The sequence below is a fragment of the Rissa tridactyla genome, chromosome 10 (genome assembly GCF_028500815.1).
Source record: "Rissa tridactyla isolate bRisTri1 chromosome 10, bRisTri1.patW.cur.20221130, whole genome shotgun sequence".
NCBI classification, from domain to species: domain Eukaryota; kingdom Metazoa; phylum Chordata; class Aves; order Charadriiformes; family Laridae; genus Rissa; species Rissa tridactyla.
The window spans coordinates 16,588,557-16,610,562 of record NC_071475.1 but is presented as its reverse complement, the minus strand read 5'-3'; the positions used below and the strand labels follow the sequence as shown (position 1 = coordinate 16,610,562).

Sequence of the window (22,006 nt, the reverse complement as noted above, 5' to 3'; positions counted from 1 at the left end):
GGCAGAGCCGAATCGGCCAGCGCCGCCTTTCCCGTCTCCTGCGCCAGGCTCCTGCTGAGAAGGAGCCTGCTGGCCTGCTGCTCGGCGTAGCCGAGTCACGCATCCAGTGTGAGGAACCGTTTCCTTAAGACAAAGGAACAAATTTCAGTAAGCTTGAATTCGGCCTTTTGCCGTGCCGTCCGCGTAGGGCCATATCCCCACAATATCTCAAACGGAGTGTGTGCCTTCTGAGATTCTGCTGCAACGTGGGGAGAGATCGATGGGTTTATGCCATATTTTGGACAGCAGTGCATCTACAGCTATCGAGTTGGCTGACACACGATTACACGGAAATATTTTCGTGGTGCCTTGGGTGCCTCCTTGCAGTTTCTAAGTTCCACCTTTTTTGTTGGTTGGTTTGGGGGATTTTTATCCTTGCGAACTCTGCTGACCAAGGCTTTTGCTAGGAAGCTGCTGTTGCCTTGTGCCATGTTCTCAGAGTAAACATCATTAACAAGCTTACTTGGCATGGCTGTGTGTGGTCTCTGTGCTTCCAGTTGGATTTGATCAGATAGCCTCAGCTTATTGCTGTTTTGGGAAAGTCTAAAGTACAAAAAACCTTGGTGGAGAACAATACTAACAGCAAATCTGCCAGAATCTTCCCCTAGCAAAGGCTTCGTTGGGCCTTAGAAAGGTATTCTTATGAACAAAATATCTCATCTTCAGGGCTTCCTTCATCTTAAAGCACTGAGAAAACAGCATGTTATGATCACATGGTTATCTCCCTTGCTGAACATAGAAAATGAATTCAGAATAACAGAAAACACTGAAAAGGAATTACTGAACAACTGAGAAGCCATCCACAAGCTGTGATATTAAATGGGTCTGGTCGAAGTGGTTCATATAAGATTGCTGCGCAAGTTGAAACTTGAATAAAAATGACAGGCTGTATGAGAAACTAGCATAAATATGATTTCCATAGGGAATGTCTCAACTTTGATTATTCATTGTTCCTAATAGTTTTCCATTGATATACACAAAACAATTTTCAGGTTTAATTTGCCACAACGTGATTTTTTTTTTAACTTAATGAATTTTTACATTTTCATCAATGTTAGCTTTGTAGAAGTTGCATTTGACTAGAGACAGACATCGTTTTTTTTTCTGTTACATGTTTTGCTATTGTTTAGTATTTTTTAATTTTATGTTAAATGATTGCTGTGCAAGTACTAACAAAAGGTTTTCAATAAAACATCAAATGGGCCAGCATTCAGGAATGCCTTTTTGTAACCTACACCTGGGTCAGAATCTGAAGTCTGGCTCTGTAATCAGCAAGTCACATTAAAAGCTGAATGCACAGATTCATAAATTTATCCTTGGAGAAACACAGCTCTAATAATGATCACTAAAAATATATTGGAAGTGTGCTTTTTTTCCTTGTTTCTTCCATTTTCTATTCAATTATCTCTTTCTTTTTAGTTTTTTTTTAAGCCCCTGAAGAGCGTAAAGTTGAAGGTACAGACACAACAGGATAAAACAATTCTGCAGTATTTTCTCCTCAGTGATAATACCATTAGATTATAATAAAAAATAAATAGTTTAGATAATAGGAAATACATTTTAGATGTGACAGTTTTTCCCTTGTGCAAGATTACTGTAAGAATATGGAAGAACATGGCAGTTTGATGGAATGACTCAATAAAAATGTGCTCAAAACAGCTTTCTTAGATTGCTGTTTCCTTGTTCAGCACAGAATGTAGAAGCAGTTTAACTGTAAGGTTTCTCTTCCCTTGAGTTGGGGGAAGCACCTCAGAGATCTGTGAATTCCACAAACTGCATCAGCAGTTGATGCTCAAATTAGTCCTTTCTAATTTATGAAATCAACATCTCTTCTTTGCAGCTTAAGTAATAGAGTAAAAAAGAATATATTGGAGGCTTTTTAAGGTAAAAGATCAACTATGTGCCTCAGCTTTTTGAACAGCATGGTTCCAGTATGCATGTACTGTACATAGACGTGTGTATATATGGGCACACGCATCCATGGCATATGTTCTTATTTGTCAGATACGTCCAACAGTATTGTAAATTTTCGAAAAGTCATATCAGAGCTTTCTTTAATAATAAGAAAACACCTAACTTTTGTGCCTGATGGAAGTTGCTGGCATCTTTTCAAACAGGTTCTCTAATGATCTTGTTTCACCATGGCAACCAATATGGAGGTGCTGGCTCAGCAGGTAGTGGAGACTCAGCAGGTGGCTGAGGTGAGTGACAGATGATATCACAACAGTTGGTATATGAGCTTTTGAAATGAAAAACATATTAGGGAGTCCTTGCTGTTTACAATTAAGCATAAATGGAACAGAAAGTCTTTATAGAACAGTTCTGCTTTACACTTGGGGACAAACAAGAAACCAGTGCAGCCAATATGTGGTTTGTTTACCGTACTTCGTTCTAGTGGCCGCCGTATTGGGAATGCAAGTAGGAAATTCAACATGGACTACAGAGAAACTTGGCTGTGTTATAGATTGTTTCAAAAATTAATGCAATAAAATTTCTGGTCACTTGATCATTAGGTTGGACATGAAAGGTTTCTGCTCATCTCATGAGTTGTCATGTAAATCCATGTTACCTGTTTTACTTATGCACTATATTGAATTTACAGTAGGGTGATTAATTTAAATGAGGCTTCATATTTTTTGCCTACACATATATGAAAATGAGCACAAAATCTACTTAAAGTGGTATTAAGTGATGTCTTGTCTTGATGTGTATTCACTGAAGCTTGTATGCTCAACAGCTAAAATGGCTAAATCAGCTCATGAACACTGAAACTGCGTGTGATCATGGCTATAGAAAATAACCTATTTATCTCCTTCAGTATGCAAACTGCAGTCAAAAAATAAACTAAATTTTTGTCTATTTAAAATTATGTAGTTTAATATTCTTCAAATTTACTGTGAGTTTTCATATGATTACTTAATTAAGAAATTTCATAAATAAGAAAGGGCAAGTGGGCTAAGAAACCTCTGTAGACAAGGCCACTTTTCAGACATTAGTTTGGGATTTTTTTTGACCTATAGAACTAAGATTCCATCTGGATATTAAAAAATATTTTTAGTTCAAGAAGAAGCTCTATGTATGCTAAGGAAATATACCTGTCATTGTGTTTCCAGAAATGGATTAGAGATTCCCTACTTAGAGCAATTTTTTTCTAAAAAAACTTTCGTTCTTTTTAAATAGTTTGGAAAATGGCCTACTGAGTATCCTGGAAATAACATCTAAGGAGTAGTTTCAAAAAATGCTAAAATTTCACACTGAAAACCAACGAGCGAGTTTTCACTCTGGTTTGCTATACCAGGTATCAATTTGGCAAGCTGCGCTTTTTAAAAACTCTTCTAAACATACTTGGAAATAAAAACCTGTAATGGAAACACTGGCAAACCTTATACTATTTTGGTAGAATTTGAGTGCTATAATCACATCTAAGGCACATAAAATAAGTGACGTTTGTAATTCCTCGTGCAGGAAATGCACCGTGGTAACATAGTGTGATGGTTGTATCTTGCCACTGGAGAGATCGCTCCATCTCAAGAGTGTATGAAGCTCTGTGATTTCTTCCTGGCCGGTGGGTAAATAGAGGGCTTCATCTCTTTACAGTATTCAACTCCTCCTTAAATTATATGCCTGTCCACTGCATAATACCATGAAAACTTTGTTCATGGAAAAACAGTTATAAGCAGCATTGTCTCATTAAGAATTAATTAATGCTATGACCATGTTAATGTTGAACCATTTCTTTATGAATGGCTGGCTGCCTGCTATTTGTGTGTTCAGTCAGATACAGTTTTTAATACAGGTAAATACATCACTGGTTTTCTTGAAGTATGCTAAAATTCTGTGTTTGTACTCACTGCTTCTCAGAGAAAATGTAGCATGAAACTTGGCACTGGCCTTAAAAAATGAGAGGCTTTTTCAGAATATCATCTTTTTCATCAATGAAAATGAAATGGAAGGAGAGAAAGAGGCATTAATCATGCACTGAATCTTAAGTTATGAATGATCATAGAATCATAGAATGCTTTGGGTTGGAAGCCCCGTCCAACCTGGCCTTGAACACCTCCAGGGATGGGGCAGCCACAGCTTCTCTGGGCAACCTGGGCCAGGGGCTCACCACCCTCACAGCAGAGAATTTCTGCCTCAGATCTCATCTAAATCTCCCCTCTTTCAGTGTAAAACCATTCCCCCTCATCCCATGGCTCCTCTCTCTGATCCAGAGTCCCTCCCCAGGAGCCCCTTTAGGGACTGGAAGGGGCTCCAAGGTCTCCCCGCAGCCTTCTCTTCTCCAGGCTGAACCCCCCCAGCTCTCTCAGCCTGTCCTCCCAGCAGAGGGGCTCCAGCCCTCCCAGCATCTCCGTGGTGATGAGAGACAAGTTACAAACAGGATAATTTAATGCAAATATTGGCACATTTAGCCATATCTGCATAATTTTTTCAACACAATTGCCACATATGTATTGCATGGGTTTGTTGAGAACTATGATGCCAAGCACCAAATCAGACTGTCATGCAAGTAGGCCATATGTTGTTTTTCTTTCTTGAGCAATAGTTCATCAGGTTTGTTTTCCATGAAACTGTGAACGTATAACAGAAGTTACTAAGCACACTCCAGTATTTCATGTATTTTTGTACTTACTCTATTTTTAGGACTTTGTAAAATTGTCCTTGTAATGGTTTCAAATGGTTTTGCTGCTGTTGCTTGCTTCTGCTTTATAGCAGTGTTGCTTGTTGCATTTTTCCAACTGTGTATTTCTGAACAGATTGGGTGACAGAGTTCCATTTTTAGTGTCTGCAGTTGCCTTTACTTACAGTTCATGAGACTGGAGAACAGAGAGCAGCTAGAGGATTCAGAGGGAGTTTCAGCAATTCCTCGTCATCCTGAGTAGCTTTTGAAAAAATACTTTAGCTTTAATACAAAAACAAGTAATGCTGCTTACTGTCACTGTGCAATATATCAGTGGCCCAGGTTCAGTCCCAGCACCAACTTAGATTTGATTTGCGTATTGTTTAAGGAAAACATATTTTGTTATGAAGTGGAGATGTATTCCCAGTGCAGTGCCTTAGTTTTTAATGCACCGTTTTCAAACAGAACTGTCACAGTGGGGAGGAATAAGGGCGATTTCCTCTTTCAACGTCAGCTCTGATGAGACCAGGAACAACTTTTAGTAGTTGCTAAAACTGTCCCAGCTCCGTGACAGCCACAAACTATTCCCAATGCATCCTTTTTCTCTGGCAGAGGCTAGAGAGGGGGAGAGTCACAGATGACGACTATCGAGCCCTGTGCTTACTGGGATCTCATTTACACCAGCTGGATTGCTGGAGGATTTCAGTTGCTTTCAGTTCCCTCAGTGCCCTGATAAGAACTCATCAAAACCTTCGGCCTTTCTGAAAGTTTGTTTTGCCATGGGACTGAAAAACTAATGGATATCTTTGTCACATAGGGTATTTTCTTGACCCTCTTCAGATCTCTCTGACACGTTACATCGACGACAATTCAGCAATTTAGGTTTAAGTCCAGGTGAAGCACGAAGTGCTGAAAAAGGAGAGTAGAAACACTGCTGTTCTGATGGAACAAGTTTTTTGCTTTGTCATAAGAATTAGTAAAGTATAAAATAAGGCCATTTATGTTTAATATTTTATTATTATAAATAGCTATTTTCTCATTCCTGGATGAATTTTCAAGGTGGAGTTTTGATGCTGAGTCTACTCAAACAATTTTTAGTTCAAATACAGATTTTCTTAAGTTACTGTTAATTGCATAACACTTAGACATACCATCAGCCTGAGAGCTATCTCACACAAAGAGCCTATTGGAGTAATGAGATCCTACATGGCTTACGCAGCTTGGCAGCCTCCGAATTCAAGAATGTTACCAGATGTGGCATACCTGCTGGTGTCATATAGGTATTGGGGTGTTAATGTAAGACGTAGTTTGAGATTTGTTAGGATGCAGATATGCCAAGATTTGCAGCTTCTCCACTTCGTATGTCTTCGTTATTCGTTGCCTTCGTATGTCTCATACAAGGTCTTGCACCAGCATCCCGTTAGGGCAATTAAAATACAGATGAGCTTTTCCTGGTGGATCTGAATTTTATCTGCCATTCTACAAAGGACCCGCGTGGTCAGGACAGTTAATTCCAAAGAGTATCACTGAAACCTTTTTTACATATATCTTACATCTGTAAAATAAATATATTTGGACGTTTCCAAGAAATACACCATTTTTCTTAAAAGCCTGTTATTAATTTAATAGCTAAAGAAGTTCACTAGGGAAAAATATCTATAGAAAGGTAAGTCGATTTGATTTGAGATGTAGCACTTCTTGTAGCGTAGAACTTGGTACGGTATTTTTCATTTAAATTCTTTAACTGTTTCATGAGAGAGCTTCTAAAAAATAGAATCATAGAATTGCTGAGGTTGGAAGGGACCTTTAAGATCATCAAGTACAACCTTTAACCTACCCTGACAAAAGTCACTTCTAAACCATGTCCCTAAGTGCCCCATCTACCCTTTTTTTAAACACCTCCAGGGATGGTGAATCCACCACCTCCCTGGGCAGCCTCTTCCAATGTTTAATAACCCTTTCAGTGAAAAAATGTTTCCTAATATCCAATCTAAACCTCCCCTGACATAACTTGAACCCGTTTCCTCTCGTCCTATCACTTGTCACCAGGGAGAAGAGGTCAGCCCCCATCTCTCTACAACTTCCTTTCAGGTAGTTGTAGAGGGTGATAAGGTCTCCCCTCAGCCTCCTCTTCTCCAGGCTAAACAACCCCAGCTCCCTCAGTCGTTCTTCATAAGGTTTGTCCTCCAGACCCCTCACCAGCTTTGTAGCCCTTCTCTGGACACGCTCCAACACCTCAATGTCCCTCTTGTAGCGAGGGGCCCAAAACTGAACGCAGTACTCGAGGTGGGGCCTCACCAGTGCCGAGTACAGGGGGATGATCACTTCCCTAGTCCGGCTCACCACGCTATTCCTGATACAGGCTAGGATGCTGTTGGCCTTCTTGGCCACCTGGGCACACTGCTGGCTCATATTCAGCCGGCTGTCCACCAACACCCCCAGGTCCTTTTCTGCCGGGCTGCTTTCAAGCCACTCTGCCCCAGTCCTGTAGCGCTGCATGGGGTTGTTGTGACCCAAGTGAAGGACCCAGCACTTGGCCTTATTGAACCTCGTACCATTGGTCTCAGCCCATCGGTCCAGCCTGTCCAGATCCCTCTGCAGAGCCAACCTACCCTCAAGCAGATCAACACGCCCGCCCAGTTTAGTGTCATCTGCGAACTTACTGAGGGTGCATTCGATCCCTTCATCCAGATCATTGATAAAGATATTAAAGAGAACCGGCCCCAGCACCGAGCCCTGGGGGACACCACTTGTGACCGGACACCAACTGGATTTAACTCCATTTACCACCACTCTCTGGGCACGGCCATCCAGCCAATTTTTTAAACAATTTAAATTCCTGGGTGTAGTTGAACATATTTGGTCTGTGATTGCCTAACTGTGCCTTACTTTAATATCTACTCTCTTTTCTGTAATATTGATAATACCTCTGAGATTGGTTTACACTTAGTGAGAACTGACCAGTGTATTCAAGCCATACAATTACTTTGGCTTTTAGTGGCGTGAGTGTAGGCAATGTTCTGCTTAAGTTAGAGAAGCTTAGAGGCTTTAAAAATTCCTCCCTTATGTGGCCAATTGATTATTCCTTAAATGTATTTCTCACATACTGCTTTCATAATCAATGTGGTAGTGGAAAAATAAGCTATAGAAAGTATTGAAAATTTGGTTAGTGAGTTCAGAAATGTATTAGATATATACATACGCTAACACAAATACACCTATACACATAGATTTATAGGTACGCTATGGGCAAGTCAGTTTAGTAAATTAGTATGCAGTTTGACTATATGGCTATGAAGAAACCTTGTTTATTTCAAAGGAAAAAAATAGTGAAATCTGTAGAGCAGCTTAGCTTCAAACCACCAATTTTTTTATATATATATTTTATATATACCTATATATCAGAAATTTAATATAATATGATTGCAACTAGAATGTAGAATTAAAGTGGACTACTTTACTGAAAAAAATAGGAAAAAAGTATAAATACACAATTTTATAGAAACACATTTTTTATGTGTATAAAATGACAAAATGGTGAATAAATGAAGCGGAAGAAGCCAAACTTATGTGAAGTTAAGACGCCGTCTGTTATATTACACACAATATATCCACTCTTGCAAGCATTATTCTGTAAGAATGTCACTTGCAATGTTAGAAACTCTAATGTTATAAAATACTAATTCTGCTTCACTATGGGTGTTTATTACGGTAACGTAGTTGATGTCCTATAAAAATAAGAGTGAAAGCCTTTGTTGCTGTAATATTTCTGTAACATACAGCGCTTGGGAAAGTTCCATCAAAAAAACCAAATTACATGGCCCTAAAAATCTAACAGTACTCTTAGTTAAAGGTGCATTTCGTGTATTTCACATTTCTTGCTCAAGTCTTTGAGATTTTTGTGGGTGAGTTAGGCAGTTGTGACAAAGCTGTTAATTACATTAGTAGTTACTAATGTAGTACTAACTACTACTAATGCAGTACTAACTATATTGGTATGGTATAGTTGATAGGTTTTGTATTTTATTTCAAATTTCATTTACTTTGCTAACTTGTCTTTTAATTCAGAAAACAAGCAACTTTTAGTGGGTTTTTTCTCACTATGTGTTTTTTATATCACTTTGGCTTAAGTGTTACAAGGATTCTGCCTTCTCTTTGCATAACAGCTATTCCAAACTTCAGAGTTGGGAAGTCTGCTTCTGAACAGACAGTTATGTAGTGATAAAGCGTTATGGTCACGATTTGGTTTTTGTCCCAGGAAAGACAGCTGCTAATCAGGTATCATAAGCGTCTTTCCTGAATTAATTGGACAAATGAAAGCCTGGAGTAACAAGGTTATTGAACGTGGTGTCAGGTAATAAGCACAAGGAAAATCCAACTAAAATTTTATTGGGTTTTCTCACATGTTTTGGGTATAATACTTTTCCCCCACACTAGATCACAATTAGTTGACCTTACATTTATGTTGCACCCATGCTGTAAATACACTCCTATAGTAATTGTTCATAGATATTATTTTTAGAGAGTTGTACAATAGATAATTGTGTTTGCTATCAAGTAAAGAGCCTAATTTCAACAGTGAGCACATTCCTGTGCTAAGATTAGGAGTCCTTGAAGTTAAAAGACACCTGGGTCATGCATTTGTTGCATAAGGCTTTGTAGTAGAAGTCCAGTGCATTCACGTTTACTGTCATAAAATTTGTCAAGTACATGGTCATTTTTGCCAAAACTTCACGTACCATAACTTTAACAAATTTCACTTTCTAAGAATTTAAAAATATTTTCTTTCTTTACCCATCTGTCAGCTCTCACTGCAGCCTCATATGAATGTTTTGTTACAGAGTTTAGACTAATTAAACACGTGTGTCATGATCTTATTGTATGAATTCTTAAGTGTATTAAGACTGATTGTGCTACTTCGTATTTGAGGGCCCTGGACTAGTTTAGAAAGGCCTGTGTTCCTTTAAATACATTAGCTTAATGAACTTTAAGGCTAAAGATGCTCCACAGGGAATGCTGTGGATCTTCTTTTAATTTTGCTGATTTGAAAATAATTCAAGATACAGGCAAACTCTTTTCTCAGCTGTCATTTTGCTGTTTTACGGTTCACAGAGAGCGAGCAGGTTGAGGGGCTTCAGAACAGAGAACAGGGAGAGGGGGAAGCTTGGTAACCTGGGACTCTCTTCCCCAGATGAAATTAATCTTACTATTAGAGAAACTCCTTCAGCAGCTGGCAAAACAGCAGGAACACGTCGATTCTGCTTCCTTGGTTACAGGGAATGATAGTGCACTTGACCTTCAGAGGAACAGGGTCACAGAGAGGGCATTTTAAAACAATACTAGCTGCTTTCTGTGATTGGAATCCTCAGTAATGGAGACTGGATGAAAACACCTGTGATCTGGCTAACAGTGACCTTCACATTTGTCCTGGATTGTTTTGCCCTCAGAGGTTTGCTGAGGAAAAATGTAAATAAGGCTGCAGGAAGAATTTGACACTGTAAGTACTAGAGTCTGTACAGTGTACAGCTAGGGAGTGCCAGCAAGAAAACAGTACTAAGTGTATTAAAGTAGATTATTTTTCCCTTGTCTCTTAAAATAAGTGTATTTGATCTGTTTTGTATAGGGAAATTAGGGGGGTTTGAGCTATATTTTACATCATATGTATTATTTTCTGACTATGTCCAAGTCGCAGTGTTAGTGGTTACTTTTAAATGATGTTGATTGAGCCTCTGTAAAATGTGGTGTGCTGAAGTTTTCTATGATATACGGCCTACGTTGTTTCTTTCCTCCTGTCTTGAGGGTGAAGTCTCATTTGAGACTCTTTCCAGTCTTAAAGAAATCCAAGTGTATTTAATTTTTTAAAATATATTTTAGAATTAGAGAAACGTACCACCATTGACTTTAGGGGACTAGGTTTTTGCATGTACAGCTTCCAAAGCAGTTGCTTTAAACGTGATGCAGGTTTCACGGTGTCATGTTTCTTCTGAACAACAGATTAGAATAGTTCAATGTTATGTTTAATCCTCTAAGTAAACCTAATATAGTGCTAAACTGTACTGTCTTCCTCATACGAGTTCTTACAGGCCATTTGTTTGCAGAATACTTTGGTGCAATTTGTTTGTGAGTCTAATTAACAATAGCTTAATTTTTCCTATAGTACTTACATAAGCTGTCCGAAGTTAAACATGTAAATCTCTGATAGAACTTTTTGTAGTGTTGCATATTCTTGGACAACTATCCCTTTTTTTTCTTTTTTTTTTTTTTTTAAATATTTTTTCTTAAGTCAAATTTGGTGCAATTGACTGGGTAGGACCATAATGAAGCATCACATATTTATCCGTTCTGATCCTTTGTAGGTGTGTGACAATGCTCAAAATTTAGAAATTTAGCTGTCAAACAAGAGGACAGATTTTTCTTTTTTCCTTACTCTTGTAAATTGTGTATTTCAAAAAATATATTCCCTTTTTGCATTTGATTTATTTAGCACGGTTGTTGTTCTGCTGTCAACCAACGGCATGTGTATTCAGTCTGGAAAATGAACTTGAGATTTTTAGTACTAGTCAGAAATTCTTTGAGTATTACGTAGGCAAGCCTGAAAAGAAGGCAAATTTTTGCATTTCAGGGCCCTCCGCTATCCTGAGTATGTATGCATGTTAATATAAGAGTATAAAAATAAATGATATGTGCACACTGAAGCATTTATTGGTATTAGACAAATTATTCTCCATTGGTGCACCATATCTTCTCGGCCAAGAGAAGACTAAAATATTATCTGTTTTCAGTTTAATAAGTATATGTTCTTGAATATTTAAACATGAAAATGACATCAGTATATAATGGCAGCTGGTCTCAGACTTACCCAACTTTATAAGAACTCACTGTTAGACTTAACTTGAGCCATGTCACGGACAAGTAACTTGTAAAATGCTCCACGAAAGCAGAGCTTTCCTAATGAGTACAGCACAGATAAGCATATGTAACTTTTTTCTTTCCCTCTACTCTGTTGAAAACAAACAAACAAAAAGAGATCTGTAACTAACTATGTTCTAATTTTTCAAGAACTTACAGGATAATTTCAGTACACCTTGGTTTGGTTTTGTTTGGTTAAGCCCAATTTTTTGCTTGGTCAGTTTCCTAACTAAGAATGGCGAAAAGGCATGTACCAAGAATGAAAAAAATACATCTAGACATCCACATCTGCAGATTCCTCTCTGTGTTAAAGACTGATATAATAGCTTCAGCTCATGCTTATATCTGGGAAAAAAAAACCCCAATAATACTAAACAAGGTATTTTTTTATGAGCATCTGTATATCCTAAGCTTAATAAAAATGGGATTGGATGGCTGTGGGGAGTGGCAAGCAGTACCTTTCTACCTGTGAGCTGACTCTAAGGACTAGAAAGAAGTGCTTTGTCTATATTACATTAACAATTATTAAGAAGGAGCAATTAGTACTAACAGTTGCATCAATAAATCTGAGGATTAACAAGCCCAAAGTCCAAATATGTACAACTGCAGAATTGTGTGTGTAAATGTACATTGCCAATGCCACATCCCTTCTGTAAACAGAAGATAAAGGCTGTCGTGCCAATGTTATCTTGCATGTTTAATTTAACATTTAACAGTTTTGCTCTGAAAATAGCTATGCAAGGGGTGTTTTTCAAACCTTTTCTAGGTATTCAGACCTGGATTTGCATTATAGTTTGGTGCTGTAGAAAGATAAAAAATAAACCAAGAAACAATAATGTTCAGTTGTAATGCCAAATTTAATCTTGGTCATGCTGGTGAAATCCTCACTAGAATAAAAAAAAATTAACCACGTACCCCTGAATACATGCTAAATATATTGATGATCTATTGGAGTATAGATTCCAGAAAGACAGAAATTGGGGGACGATAGAAACGGGGAGAGGATAAGAGCACACTGAACAACTGGAATTCTGATTTACTCTGCTGTCTCAAACACAGATATCCAGATAACCAGCCATCTTAATTTTAAGTTTTTACCTTAAAAGTATTGGATAGTTAAAATTGTTCTTACTTCTACTTGAAAAATGAAACCGCTGTTTTCTTCAAGTGAACTGTATAGACACCACGCTTTCAGAAGGCTTCACAGATGAAATAAGGTCGGAGGCATTACATTAAAGGACGGTTTGGTCAGATAGGAGTTCTGTGCCCTCTTCCAGCAGATTCCATATGTCTTTTGTCCCATATATGTTCTTGGGGTTGAGGACATTTTTATTTAAGGGCGTAGAGAAAGCTTTTCTAAATTTGTGCTAGCTGAAAATTTAAAAAATAGATCATAAAATACTTTAGAATTATTAAAAGGTGAAATATCTAACATTCTACATTATTGTCTATACAGTGCATTTTGTTTTTACAGAAGCAAAAAATGAGGCAAATGTATAATTGAAAGTTGGAGAAAGTATTCAGTAAGCTAAAGGATCACATAGTAATTATCCAGTGATTTTGTTTTTTTGGAGGGGCAGGAGTGGTTTGTGGTTTTGGCCATCTATCAAATTCCTTCTGTTCCCCAAAAAATCCAATATTCTGATAATCCCTTGGCAGCAAATCCAAGTTGGTTTAATGACTGTAACCTTTCCAGTAAATTTAGATTTCATGATATAGGGCCATCTGATCTTTAATAAATATATGTGCTTTTAAAAGTGTTCAGTACTGTAACAGTAAATTAAACTTCTGTATGTTATTTACAGGTGCAGACTGTTCAGACTTCAATATCTGAATCTCCAGTGATGACCAGCCCTTCCCAGCGTATCCAGATAATTTCGACAGACTCCTCTGTAGCTTCACCACAACGCATTCAGGTAAAAATCCATTGATTAAGTAACTATTACATCTCTTTTTTTTTTTTCTTTTCTTTTCTTTTCTTTTCTTTTCTTCCTCCTCCCACCTAGGTTTATACAAAAGCACGTTAAGTCTATGGAAGACTTCGTTAAATTTTGTAAGAACAGATCATTTTTAGGGCAAACTAAAATTGTATTTCTCCCTCAGCATGTATTTGGGGATGACTAGTTGTCTGTATATAATAATTGTATTGATTAAATAGTTGTTGAGGAGTATTTGCAGAGGTTAAACTTAGCCTGTGCATACAAATCTCCTGAGCTCTAGCCATAGCAGGTGGGCAGACATTGTCAACAGAACACCTAAGATCATCTCCAAGGGCATTCCTCTCTCTCTCTCTGCCATATTTAGGAGCCACTGGGAGACTAGCCTATTTGGGATAAAGTTAGCTTTTGGGAGTGCTGCGCAGTGGGTTGTTGTTACTGATAGATAATAGAAAGATACCATTAAAGTATCAGGACGTATGCAGTGACAAATGATGTAATTGTTAAGTATGAATGTTACTAGAGTGTTGCAGTACTGTAATACTGAGCTTTTGCCCTCCTTGACCTTGTTGTGTGCCAGTACAATACTCCCAAGTCCTTCTGCTAGAGGTGGTGCTGCAGAGGAGGATCTTGTGCTCCAGGGCATTCGGGACAGTCCTGGCAACGCAGGCTCTGTCACAGGATGGACTCTCTTTGGGATATGTCTTGATCAGGGTGGATGGGTCCTGCCCCTATGAACAGCCCTGAAAACGCTTTTTAAATGGTTTTGACATTGTCATTATACTTTCTATACACGATACAATTTTTTCTGTAATGTTATTGCAGCATGTATGACATACATCATTAGTTTTTTGTAATGAACCTAAATATCATTCACTTCTTATCCAGCCTATTTTTTTTTTGTCTTAGTTATTTATCAGTGCTTATATCTGATCCATGAAAAATTAAAAGGTGTCTATGATTCTTCTTTATAGACATCACCAAGGAGATGTTCTTCAGTTATCAACAATATTTAGCTATGTATTTTATCTAAGATGTTATTCCTTAAATTTATCAACAAAAGGTGGAATTGGGCAGCCTTTTTGTTTCACATGCTGATTCTCAAGATTCTGTTATGATGGAATCTATTTTTGATACAGTTGTCTGGTAACAGAATCTCTGTTTTGTCTGGTAGAGTAACCGTATCAATATGTATCAATATTTCATTGCGAGGTAGATGTTGTCACAACATGTATAACTGAAGCATAATGAAAATTCATCATTCATAAGGTAGGTATTTACATTGCAACTTTTGTTCAATTCTGCAAAATAATCTACCTCCTTACATCACTGATATTTCTGAAAAAAACCCTGTGACTCCATGATGAAGGTGAATACTAGGATGAGAAAAGAGTATTACTGCTTCCTCAAAACAAATAAAAGCAATATCGTAGTGGTGTCAGTCATAATCCAAGATTAGATTTCACCGCAGATTGTCCCATTGGTTAAGATCTATGTGAAAATGATGAAGGCTGAAGAAATCTCATCAGCGAAAATTCTGGGAGCTTAACAACGGTTTTACAACAATGGGACTGAGGGGTAATGGTTGTCCTTTAACGTTTGAGCTTCTTTGGAGCTTTATGTTTGTAGATTCCATATACTTACGCACTGAAACGTTTATGAATATGAGACCTAAAGTGGTTTATTCTGTTCTGTAAATATAAGAATCTAAAGAGTCCCAGAAAAGGTCTGTCTTGTCCAAAATTCAATAGTAGGCTGGCTTCATCCCCAGCTTTGAGTACCATTTTTTTTGTGCAGGTTTCTTTAGGTTTATAATCACAAAATGTGAGATGAGTTTTTCCAGAAGAGTTTCTGTAATCTAGAAAAATCATCAGCTCTCTAATTCAGCTCCTGCCTTGGGTAGTTCCAATGCCTTTTTAAGGCATTATAGCTTAGTAAAACTATTAGTGTAGTCTTAGTATTATACTATTACTTTCTGTAAGACATTGCACAAAAAAGACACAACAACTAGATAAAATGTCTAGGTAATCAAAATTAGGGAAATAAATACACTGTTTTGTGTTTTCAGTAGTAGTTTTAACTCTGACGTTAAGCCAAATACAGAAATACAGAAATTAATTATATCAAAATAGCTTTCATAGTCAGGTATATACAAAATGAATACAAATCTCAAGAATGTACTGCTATGCTTTTTTTGTCAGCTGGAGTAATTTTTAATTTAATGTTTTTATAAATGATCTGGAGGTAGGAGTTGAATGTACATTAAGTAAGTTTGCTGGTGACGCTAGATTAGGAGGAGCTGTGGACTCCCTCAAGAATGGGGAAACCTTTACAGAGAGATCTGGATAGACTCGAGAGCTGGGCAATCACCAGCTGTATGAAATTTAACAAGAGCACTGGATTCTGCACCTGGGACAGGGCAGTCCTGGTTATATGCACAAGTTGGGGCACAAGAGCCTGGAGAGTGGCCCTGTGGAAAGAGATTTGGGGGTTCGGGTTTGTGGCAAGTTGAATAGGAGTCAACAGCGTGCCCTGGCAGCCAAAGGGGTCAACCATGTCCTGGGGTGCATCAAGCACAGCATTGCAAGCTGGTTGAGAGAGGAGATCGACACTGCACTGGTGTGGCCCACCTGGAGTACTGGGTGCAGTTTTGGGCTCCTCGATATAAAAAGGACAACAGACTATTAGAGTGTGTCCAGAGGAGGGTGACCAACGTGGTGAAGGGTCTCAAGGGCAAGACTTACAAGGAGTGGCTGAGGTCACTTGGTTTGTTCAGCTCGGAGAAGAGAAGGCTGAGGGGTGCCCTCATGGCAGTGGAGGGGGAGGCGCTGATCACAGAATCACAGAATGGTCACGGTTGGAAGGGATCTTCAGAGATTTCTCCTGTCCAACCCCCCTGCCAAAGCAGGTTCACCTACAGCTGGTTGCACAGGAATGCATCCAGGCGGGTTTTGAATATCTCCAGAGAAGGAGACTCCACAACCTGTCTGGGCAGCCTGTTCCAGTGCTCTGGCACCCTCAAAGAAGTTTTTCCTCATGTTGAGATTTGATTTCCTGTGTTCAAGTTTGTGACCGTTGCTCCTTGCCCTGTTGCCGGGCTGATCTCCTCTCTCTGATGACCAGTGACAGGACACGAGGAAATGGAATGAAGCTGCACCAGGGGGAGTTCAGGTTGGACGTTAGGAAAAGGCTCTTCATTGAGAGGGTGGTCGGTTGCTGAGTATGCTCCCCAGGGAAGTGGCCAGAGCACCAAGATTGTCATATGGTTTAGTGTTAGGTAGTCCTGTGAGGAGCAGCGAGTTGGAGATGATCCTTAGGGGTCCCTTACAACTCGAGATCTATGGTTCTATAAAATTTCTGTGATGCTGTCTCACTAGGCAGAGTGTACTCTGCATATATACCTGCCCTTTGTCAGCTGCAGTCCTTAACATTACATACATTTTGTGCTTGTTCTGTCTGGGACTTGCTATATCCCACTCCTTTTGAACAGTTAAATGTGATTACAAGATCTACCTGTATCTTTTCATTACTAACAGACTCACACTTTTCACAACCCTGTCTAGTATTTTCCATCTGTGCGGTAGGTATGTAGATACATATGTATTATATACATACATATTTGGTTTGATTTTATTGTTTTGCGCTTATGTAAGTAGCTGCAATAACTTCACACCAGTGTCATAAATGTACAAATAACAAAATAATAAAGAACAAGTACAATTAGCAGAGAGTATCATATAATTCTGAGACAGAATGAAAGGTTGTAAAATGTAAAGTTTACTGTGGCTCATAAAACTCTTCAATGTGTTTTACAGATTGTGACAGATCAGCAAACAGGTCAAAAAATCCAAATAGTGACAGCAGTAGACTCAGCTGTGTCTCCAAAGCAACAGTTTATTTTAGCCAGTCCAGATGGAACTGGCGCAGGAAAGGTGATATTGGCAGCACCTGAGACATCTAATGCCAAACAGCTGATCTTTACCACCACGGACAACATTGTGCCAGGCAGAATTCAGGTAAATAGAGTAATTGAGGTAGACCATAGATTTTGGTTTAGAGTTTTTGATTTTTAGATTATTTAAGTCTATAATTGCTTTAAGACAAATTGCAATAGTTTTCTAAAGACTTGGATTAGACCATAGTAATTATAGGCTTCATTACTCAATCATAAATCCTCCTGTCTTCAAGTTCCTCGTGCATTCCATTGCGCTCATTACCCCTTGTTGTGTGTTTTCATTAAAATTCTAAAGACAAGCAAATACTCAAGATGGTGCTTGTGAGGATTGCCAGGACTTCAGATGGTCCATTCAAGATTCACAGATACACTGAGATAACTCATCTGCGCAAACTTACGTTCACAATGTAGTATCAGGACATTGCAGTAAAAGCTCTTTGGAGCAGAAGCTGTCCTTTGTTATAGTTGTTTGTGGATCTTGAGCATAATCCTGACCAATGGGAGCTTTGCAAACCAAATCATATAAACAATAATCTATATTAAAAAAAAAAAAGGTGCCTGGTCCCTATTGCTACTATTACAATAGAGAATATATTACAGAGAGAAGTATCATTCTTACATAAATATTTGAAAAATTGTATTAATAGTCTTCTAAAATGTATTTTACTATGCTAAATGGGTTATCGTATGTTACAGAGGGGTGTTGGGGTTTTTTAATTTTTCTGGGTTAAGTGCTATGTTCTGAACAGAATTTTTGGAATCCAAGGCCTTCAGAAGCTAAACTGTTTCTATAATGGATCTCAGCTTCAGGCTGTCCCCTCTGAACCGTATACCCCTAATAGCTAGAGAAAGTATAGATAGGAACAGCGTCTGAAATGCAGCCATCTCTGGCTAAAATATAGCAGCTGCTTGAGAGTAATTGCAAGAAGGGAAGAATACCATTGACTGCACAAGTGAGGAAACTTACTTGTACTGAACAAAGCTAGGAGTTTTATTTTGAATTTGTTTTGCTATGACTGTTTCAACAGTCTCACTGTTGACAGTAAAAACTCCCATTAACTTGTATTTTATACTAGTTAATTTCATTCCACGTCATACTTATGCTCAAATTCAGCCACCTCTTCTCAGTTGATGCACCAGGCTTGTTCTGTAGGCAAAGCTCCTTACTTTCATGTCAGAAGAAAATACTGGCTAATTACCTTGTTCTGTCATGGAATTTTGTTTTAGATAGTGACAGACTCTGCTTCGGTGGAACGTTTGCTGGGAAAAGCTGATGTTCAGCGGCCCCAGGTAGTAGAATACTGTGTAGTCTGTGGCGATAAAGCATCAGGTAAGGAAGCATAGAAAGCAGTATTCAAGAAACTTGATTGAAAGGATGACTGGGATGAAGGGAGGAGGTTTCATGTATTTTAACCGTGATTTTAGCCATGCTGATGGCAAAAGCAATTGTGTCTAAAATGGAAAAAGATAATGTTATGCTTTGTATCTGTACACATAGCATAGTTCAACTCTGCTTGGAAGAATATTAGTTTGTACTTAAACTGGAGCGTATGATGATTCAGCGTGTGCTGAAAGAGAAAATAATGATTGAATAGCTACTGGTAACTGAAAGAAGCTATTTGAAGCGTTTAGTCTGGTTCCTCACGGCCATGGGCAACCATGCAATAAACATGTCGCCTAGAAAAGTCTACCTGTGCCAGGAAAACACTTCATAGTGCTCTCTAACAAACTTAAAAGGCTTCGCAGTAGATTTTGGTCCTTTGCTATCACAGAAAAAGGCAAGTAGAGATCAAGTGAATCCTCAGTGTTTCAGATCCATGCAGTAACGACGAGTCTACAAGGTAAAGTTTCTACATTAGCCGAGGAAGTGGACTGTGTTTTCATGCTACGTAGAAGACTGTCTCTCTGTCTTGCTTTCTTTTATTTTTTTAAGTGTTAAAATACTGCCAGAATTTATATGTATAGGAATTTTAAATTAAGACGGCATTTCAAATTTTATTGTAAAATTACTCACAATCTGAAATTACTTAAACTCTTAGCCTGTGTGTTCTTTTAATGTATCATATAATCTGTAATAGCAGATAGAATTGCATCTGTACTTGTCTAGAATGGGAACAACCGTTTCACAGGCGTCTCGTTCGGAAATAGGCTTAACCTTCCTCTTTTCTCTCCACTCTCCCAAAGCTACTCTTACCAAAAAACCCTGACAATAGGTAAACAAGAAACATCCCGTAAGACTTTAACAATGCTTTCATGGTCCAAAATGATGGTAAGAATACAAAATAAATTTAAAGCGTAACTTTTACAGTGTTTTACTTGCTTAAGACAAATATTTCTATGCTAAAATGTAAGTAATTTCCATCTGATAACAATATATATGTTTCCTAGGTCGTCACTATGGTGCTGTCAGTTGTGAGGGATGCAAAGGCTTCTTTAAAAGGAGTGTGAGGAAGAATTTGACCTACAGTTGTCGTAGCAACCAGGACTGTATCATCAATAAACACCATCGGAATCGCTGCCAGTTTTGTAGGCTTAAGAAATGTCTAGAGATGGGCATGAAAATGGAATGTGAGTGTTAAGTACCCAATGTGATACCGTGCCTACCAAATAATAAAAATGTGGACTACCACTTTTTAGTGTGTTCTCTCTTTCGGTGTATGCTGCTTGAAGGAAACGGAACTTTCGGCGACCAGAGCATCTAGCCGTACCTTTCTTCCATCACCATTTTATGGTGCAGTAGTGATGTGTTTGGAACCGTGTCTCATACTACTGTAGTCTTTGAGGAGCCTGGTTAGAGCCTCACTTAGAATGCATGTTAGAAACACAGTCTATGTTTCTAACACACAGTATTTTAACATGGATGAACATAAATTTAATGTTCTGTGTTGATGCATGGATGTTTTTTTCTTAAATTTTTATATTAGTCATTTGTGAGCATCGTATAATGAGGCATTGTATAAACTGTCATACTTTATACAGTATACTTTCATATTTGTATGCAGTGCTTTGTGCAATTCCACTGCTAGCATCCAAACACCTCTTTCAATGTGTTTTGTTTCCAGTGTATAGCACCTCTGCTTCTTCAGTCCAGCACTTTGTGAAGCTTATTATCTGGTTGTTTTGTGGTAAATTTATGGAGAATTTAAGATGAAGCAAGAAATACTTTTCCACTCTGATCTAGGCAGGATCAGTTACAACCAATGAATTCAGGGGAGGCAGAACTTTAAGCTGTAACTAGGAAGATTTTTGTTGTATTTGCCCTCTGGAACTCCAGACCTATAGTGATGACTGCTGTGTTTTACACACTGTGCTGAGTATAGGGGGAAATGTGTACAAGAGAAATGCTACATTTCCAGAAGCTAAACCTTTCTTATTCCAATACGACTAAGATACATGCTCACTGACTTTACTGGGCATTGCGTCAGGGTTCTGATTAATGTTTATGTATCCATCAAGCCAACAAAATGGATCTACCTCCTTTTAAGCCCCTAAATTCTGCTGACAGTAACAATATTGGCAAAAATAAAATCAGGAACTAAATAACTCTTGCTGGTTATGAGGGCAGAGAGAGACATATCCAGGTATTTTACTGTTACATTCAAAAGGGCTATAGAGGAGGGTTGAATTTTTTTCTTTGCTTGTTAATAATGTTAATCTTTTCAAGCAGTAACTGCTGTATGATCAACTGGTATAGTGAATAGCACAGAAATGCTGTCTCCATTTCTATTATGCCTTATATTTGCAAAGTATTGTGAGAATTAATACTAGTACAGCACTTTTAAAAATTCGTTGTCTTATCATAGAATGGTTAGAGTTGGAAGGGACCTTAAAGATCATCTAGTTCCAACCCCCCTGCCCTGGACAGGGAGACCTCCCACTAGACCAGGCTGCTAAAAGCCCCATCCAGCCTGGCCTTGAACACCTCCAGGGAAGGGATATCCTCATAGTTTTTTGTTCATTTTACTGTCCTCATTTTCGGTGAAGAATGGATGCAGTCAAATGTTATGCCAAGCTATAGAGGACCTTGTAAAGTGTAGCGACTTAAATTCTAGATAACTTGTAGTAATCTGTTTAAAATCATACCTTAATATTACAAAGATGCATTTTCACTTCCTTGAAAATTACAAAGTTACTGTTTCCTAGTATTTTCATTGAAAGATTTACCACACTTGTTTGGCATATTGGAGACTGAGCTTATTATTATATTCCAGTTATGAAGTAGAAATATTTTAAATTCTGAAAAGGCTACTTTTGGGACACTCGTCCCTAAGGGGGTGGAATGAATGGATGTGAGTGAATTGCATGTCACGCAGAGACTTGTCTCCCAGGGAATTAACCTGGGTCTCTCACGTAGCTTGCCTGTCTTGACTTTTTTTGGGTTAGTTCTGGGTTTGCGTTATTTTGAATCATCCAGAGTATGACGGCATCTGACATTTAGGTATAGCTTTACCTGTAAAAAAAGATAAACAAACGAAACAAAACCCACAAACAAAACCAAAAAACACCAAACAAACAAAACCCTGCCAATTTGAAAACACATTTTGT

At 38.2% G+C, this 22,006-nt stretch overlaps 1 protein-coding gene across 13 annotated transcripts in view; it reads left to right on the top strand.

Moving 5' to 3' along the window:
• The window catches only part of NR2C2 (nuclear receptor subfamily 2 group C member 2), a 46,247-nt gene that overhangs the window by 1,119 nt on the left and 23,122 nt on the right, over window positions 1-22,006 (top strand). For 9 of the 13 annotated variants that reach the window (XR_008468730.1, XR_008468729.1, XR_008468728.1 and 6 more), the window contains exons 2-6: window positions 2,157-2,240; window positions 13,375-13,485; window positions 17,322-17,522; window positions 18,689-18,791; window positions 19,850-20,029. Coding sequence is in view for 10 of the 13 variants with exons in the window: in XM_054216395.1 (XP_054072370.1) it covers window positions 2,181-2,240; window positions 13,375-13,485; window positions 17,322-17,522; window positions 18,689-18,791; window positions 19,850-20,029 (655 nt within the window). In the remaining 3 variants the exon portion in view is untranslated. Of the gene's footprint in view, window positions 1-2,156; window positions 2,241-3,504; window positions 3,605-9,980; window positions 10,158-13,374; window positions 13,486-17,321; window positions 17,523-18,688; window positions 18,792-19,849; window positions 20,030-22,006 lie in introns of those variants that run through there. The other 4 variants (XM_054216398.1, XM_054216404.1, XM_054216396.1 and 1 more) reach the window with 3 other exon arrangements.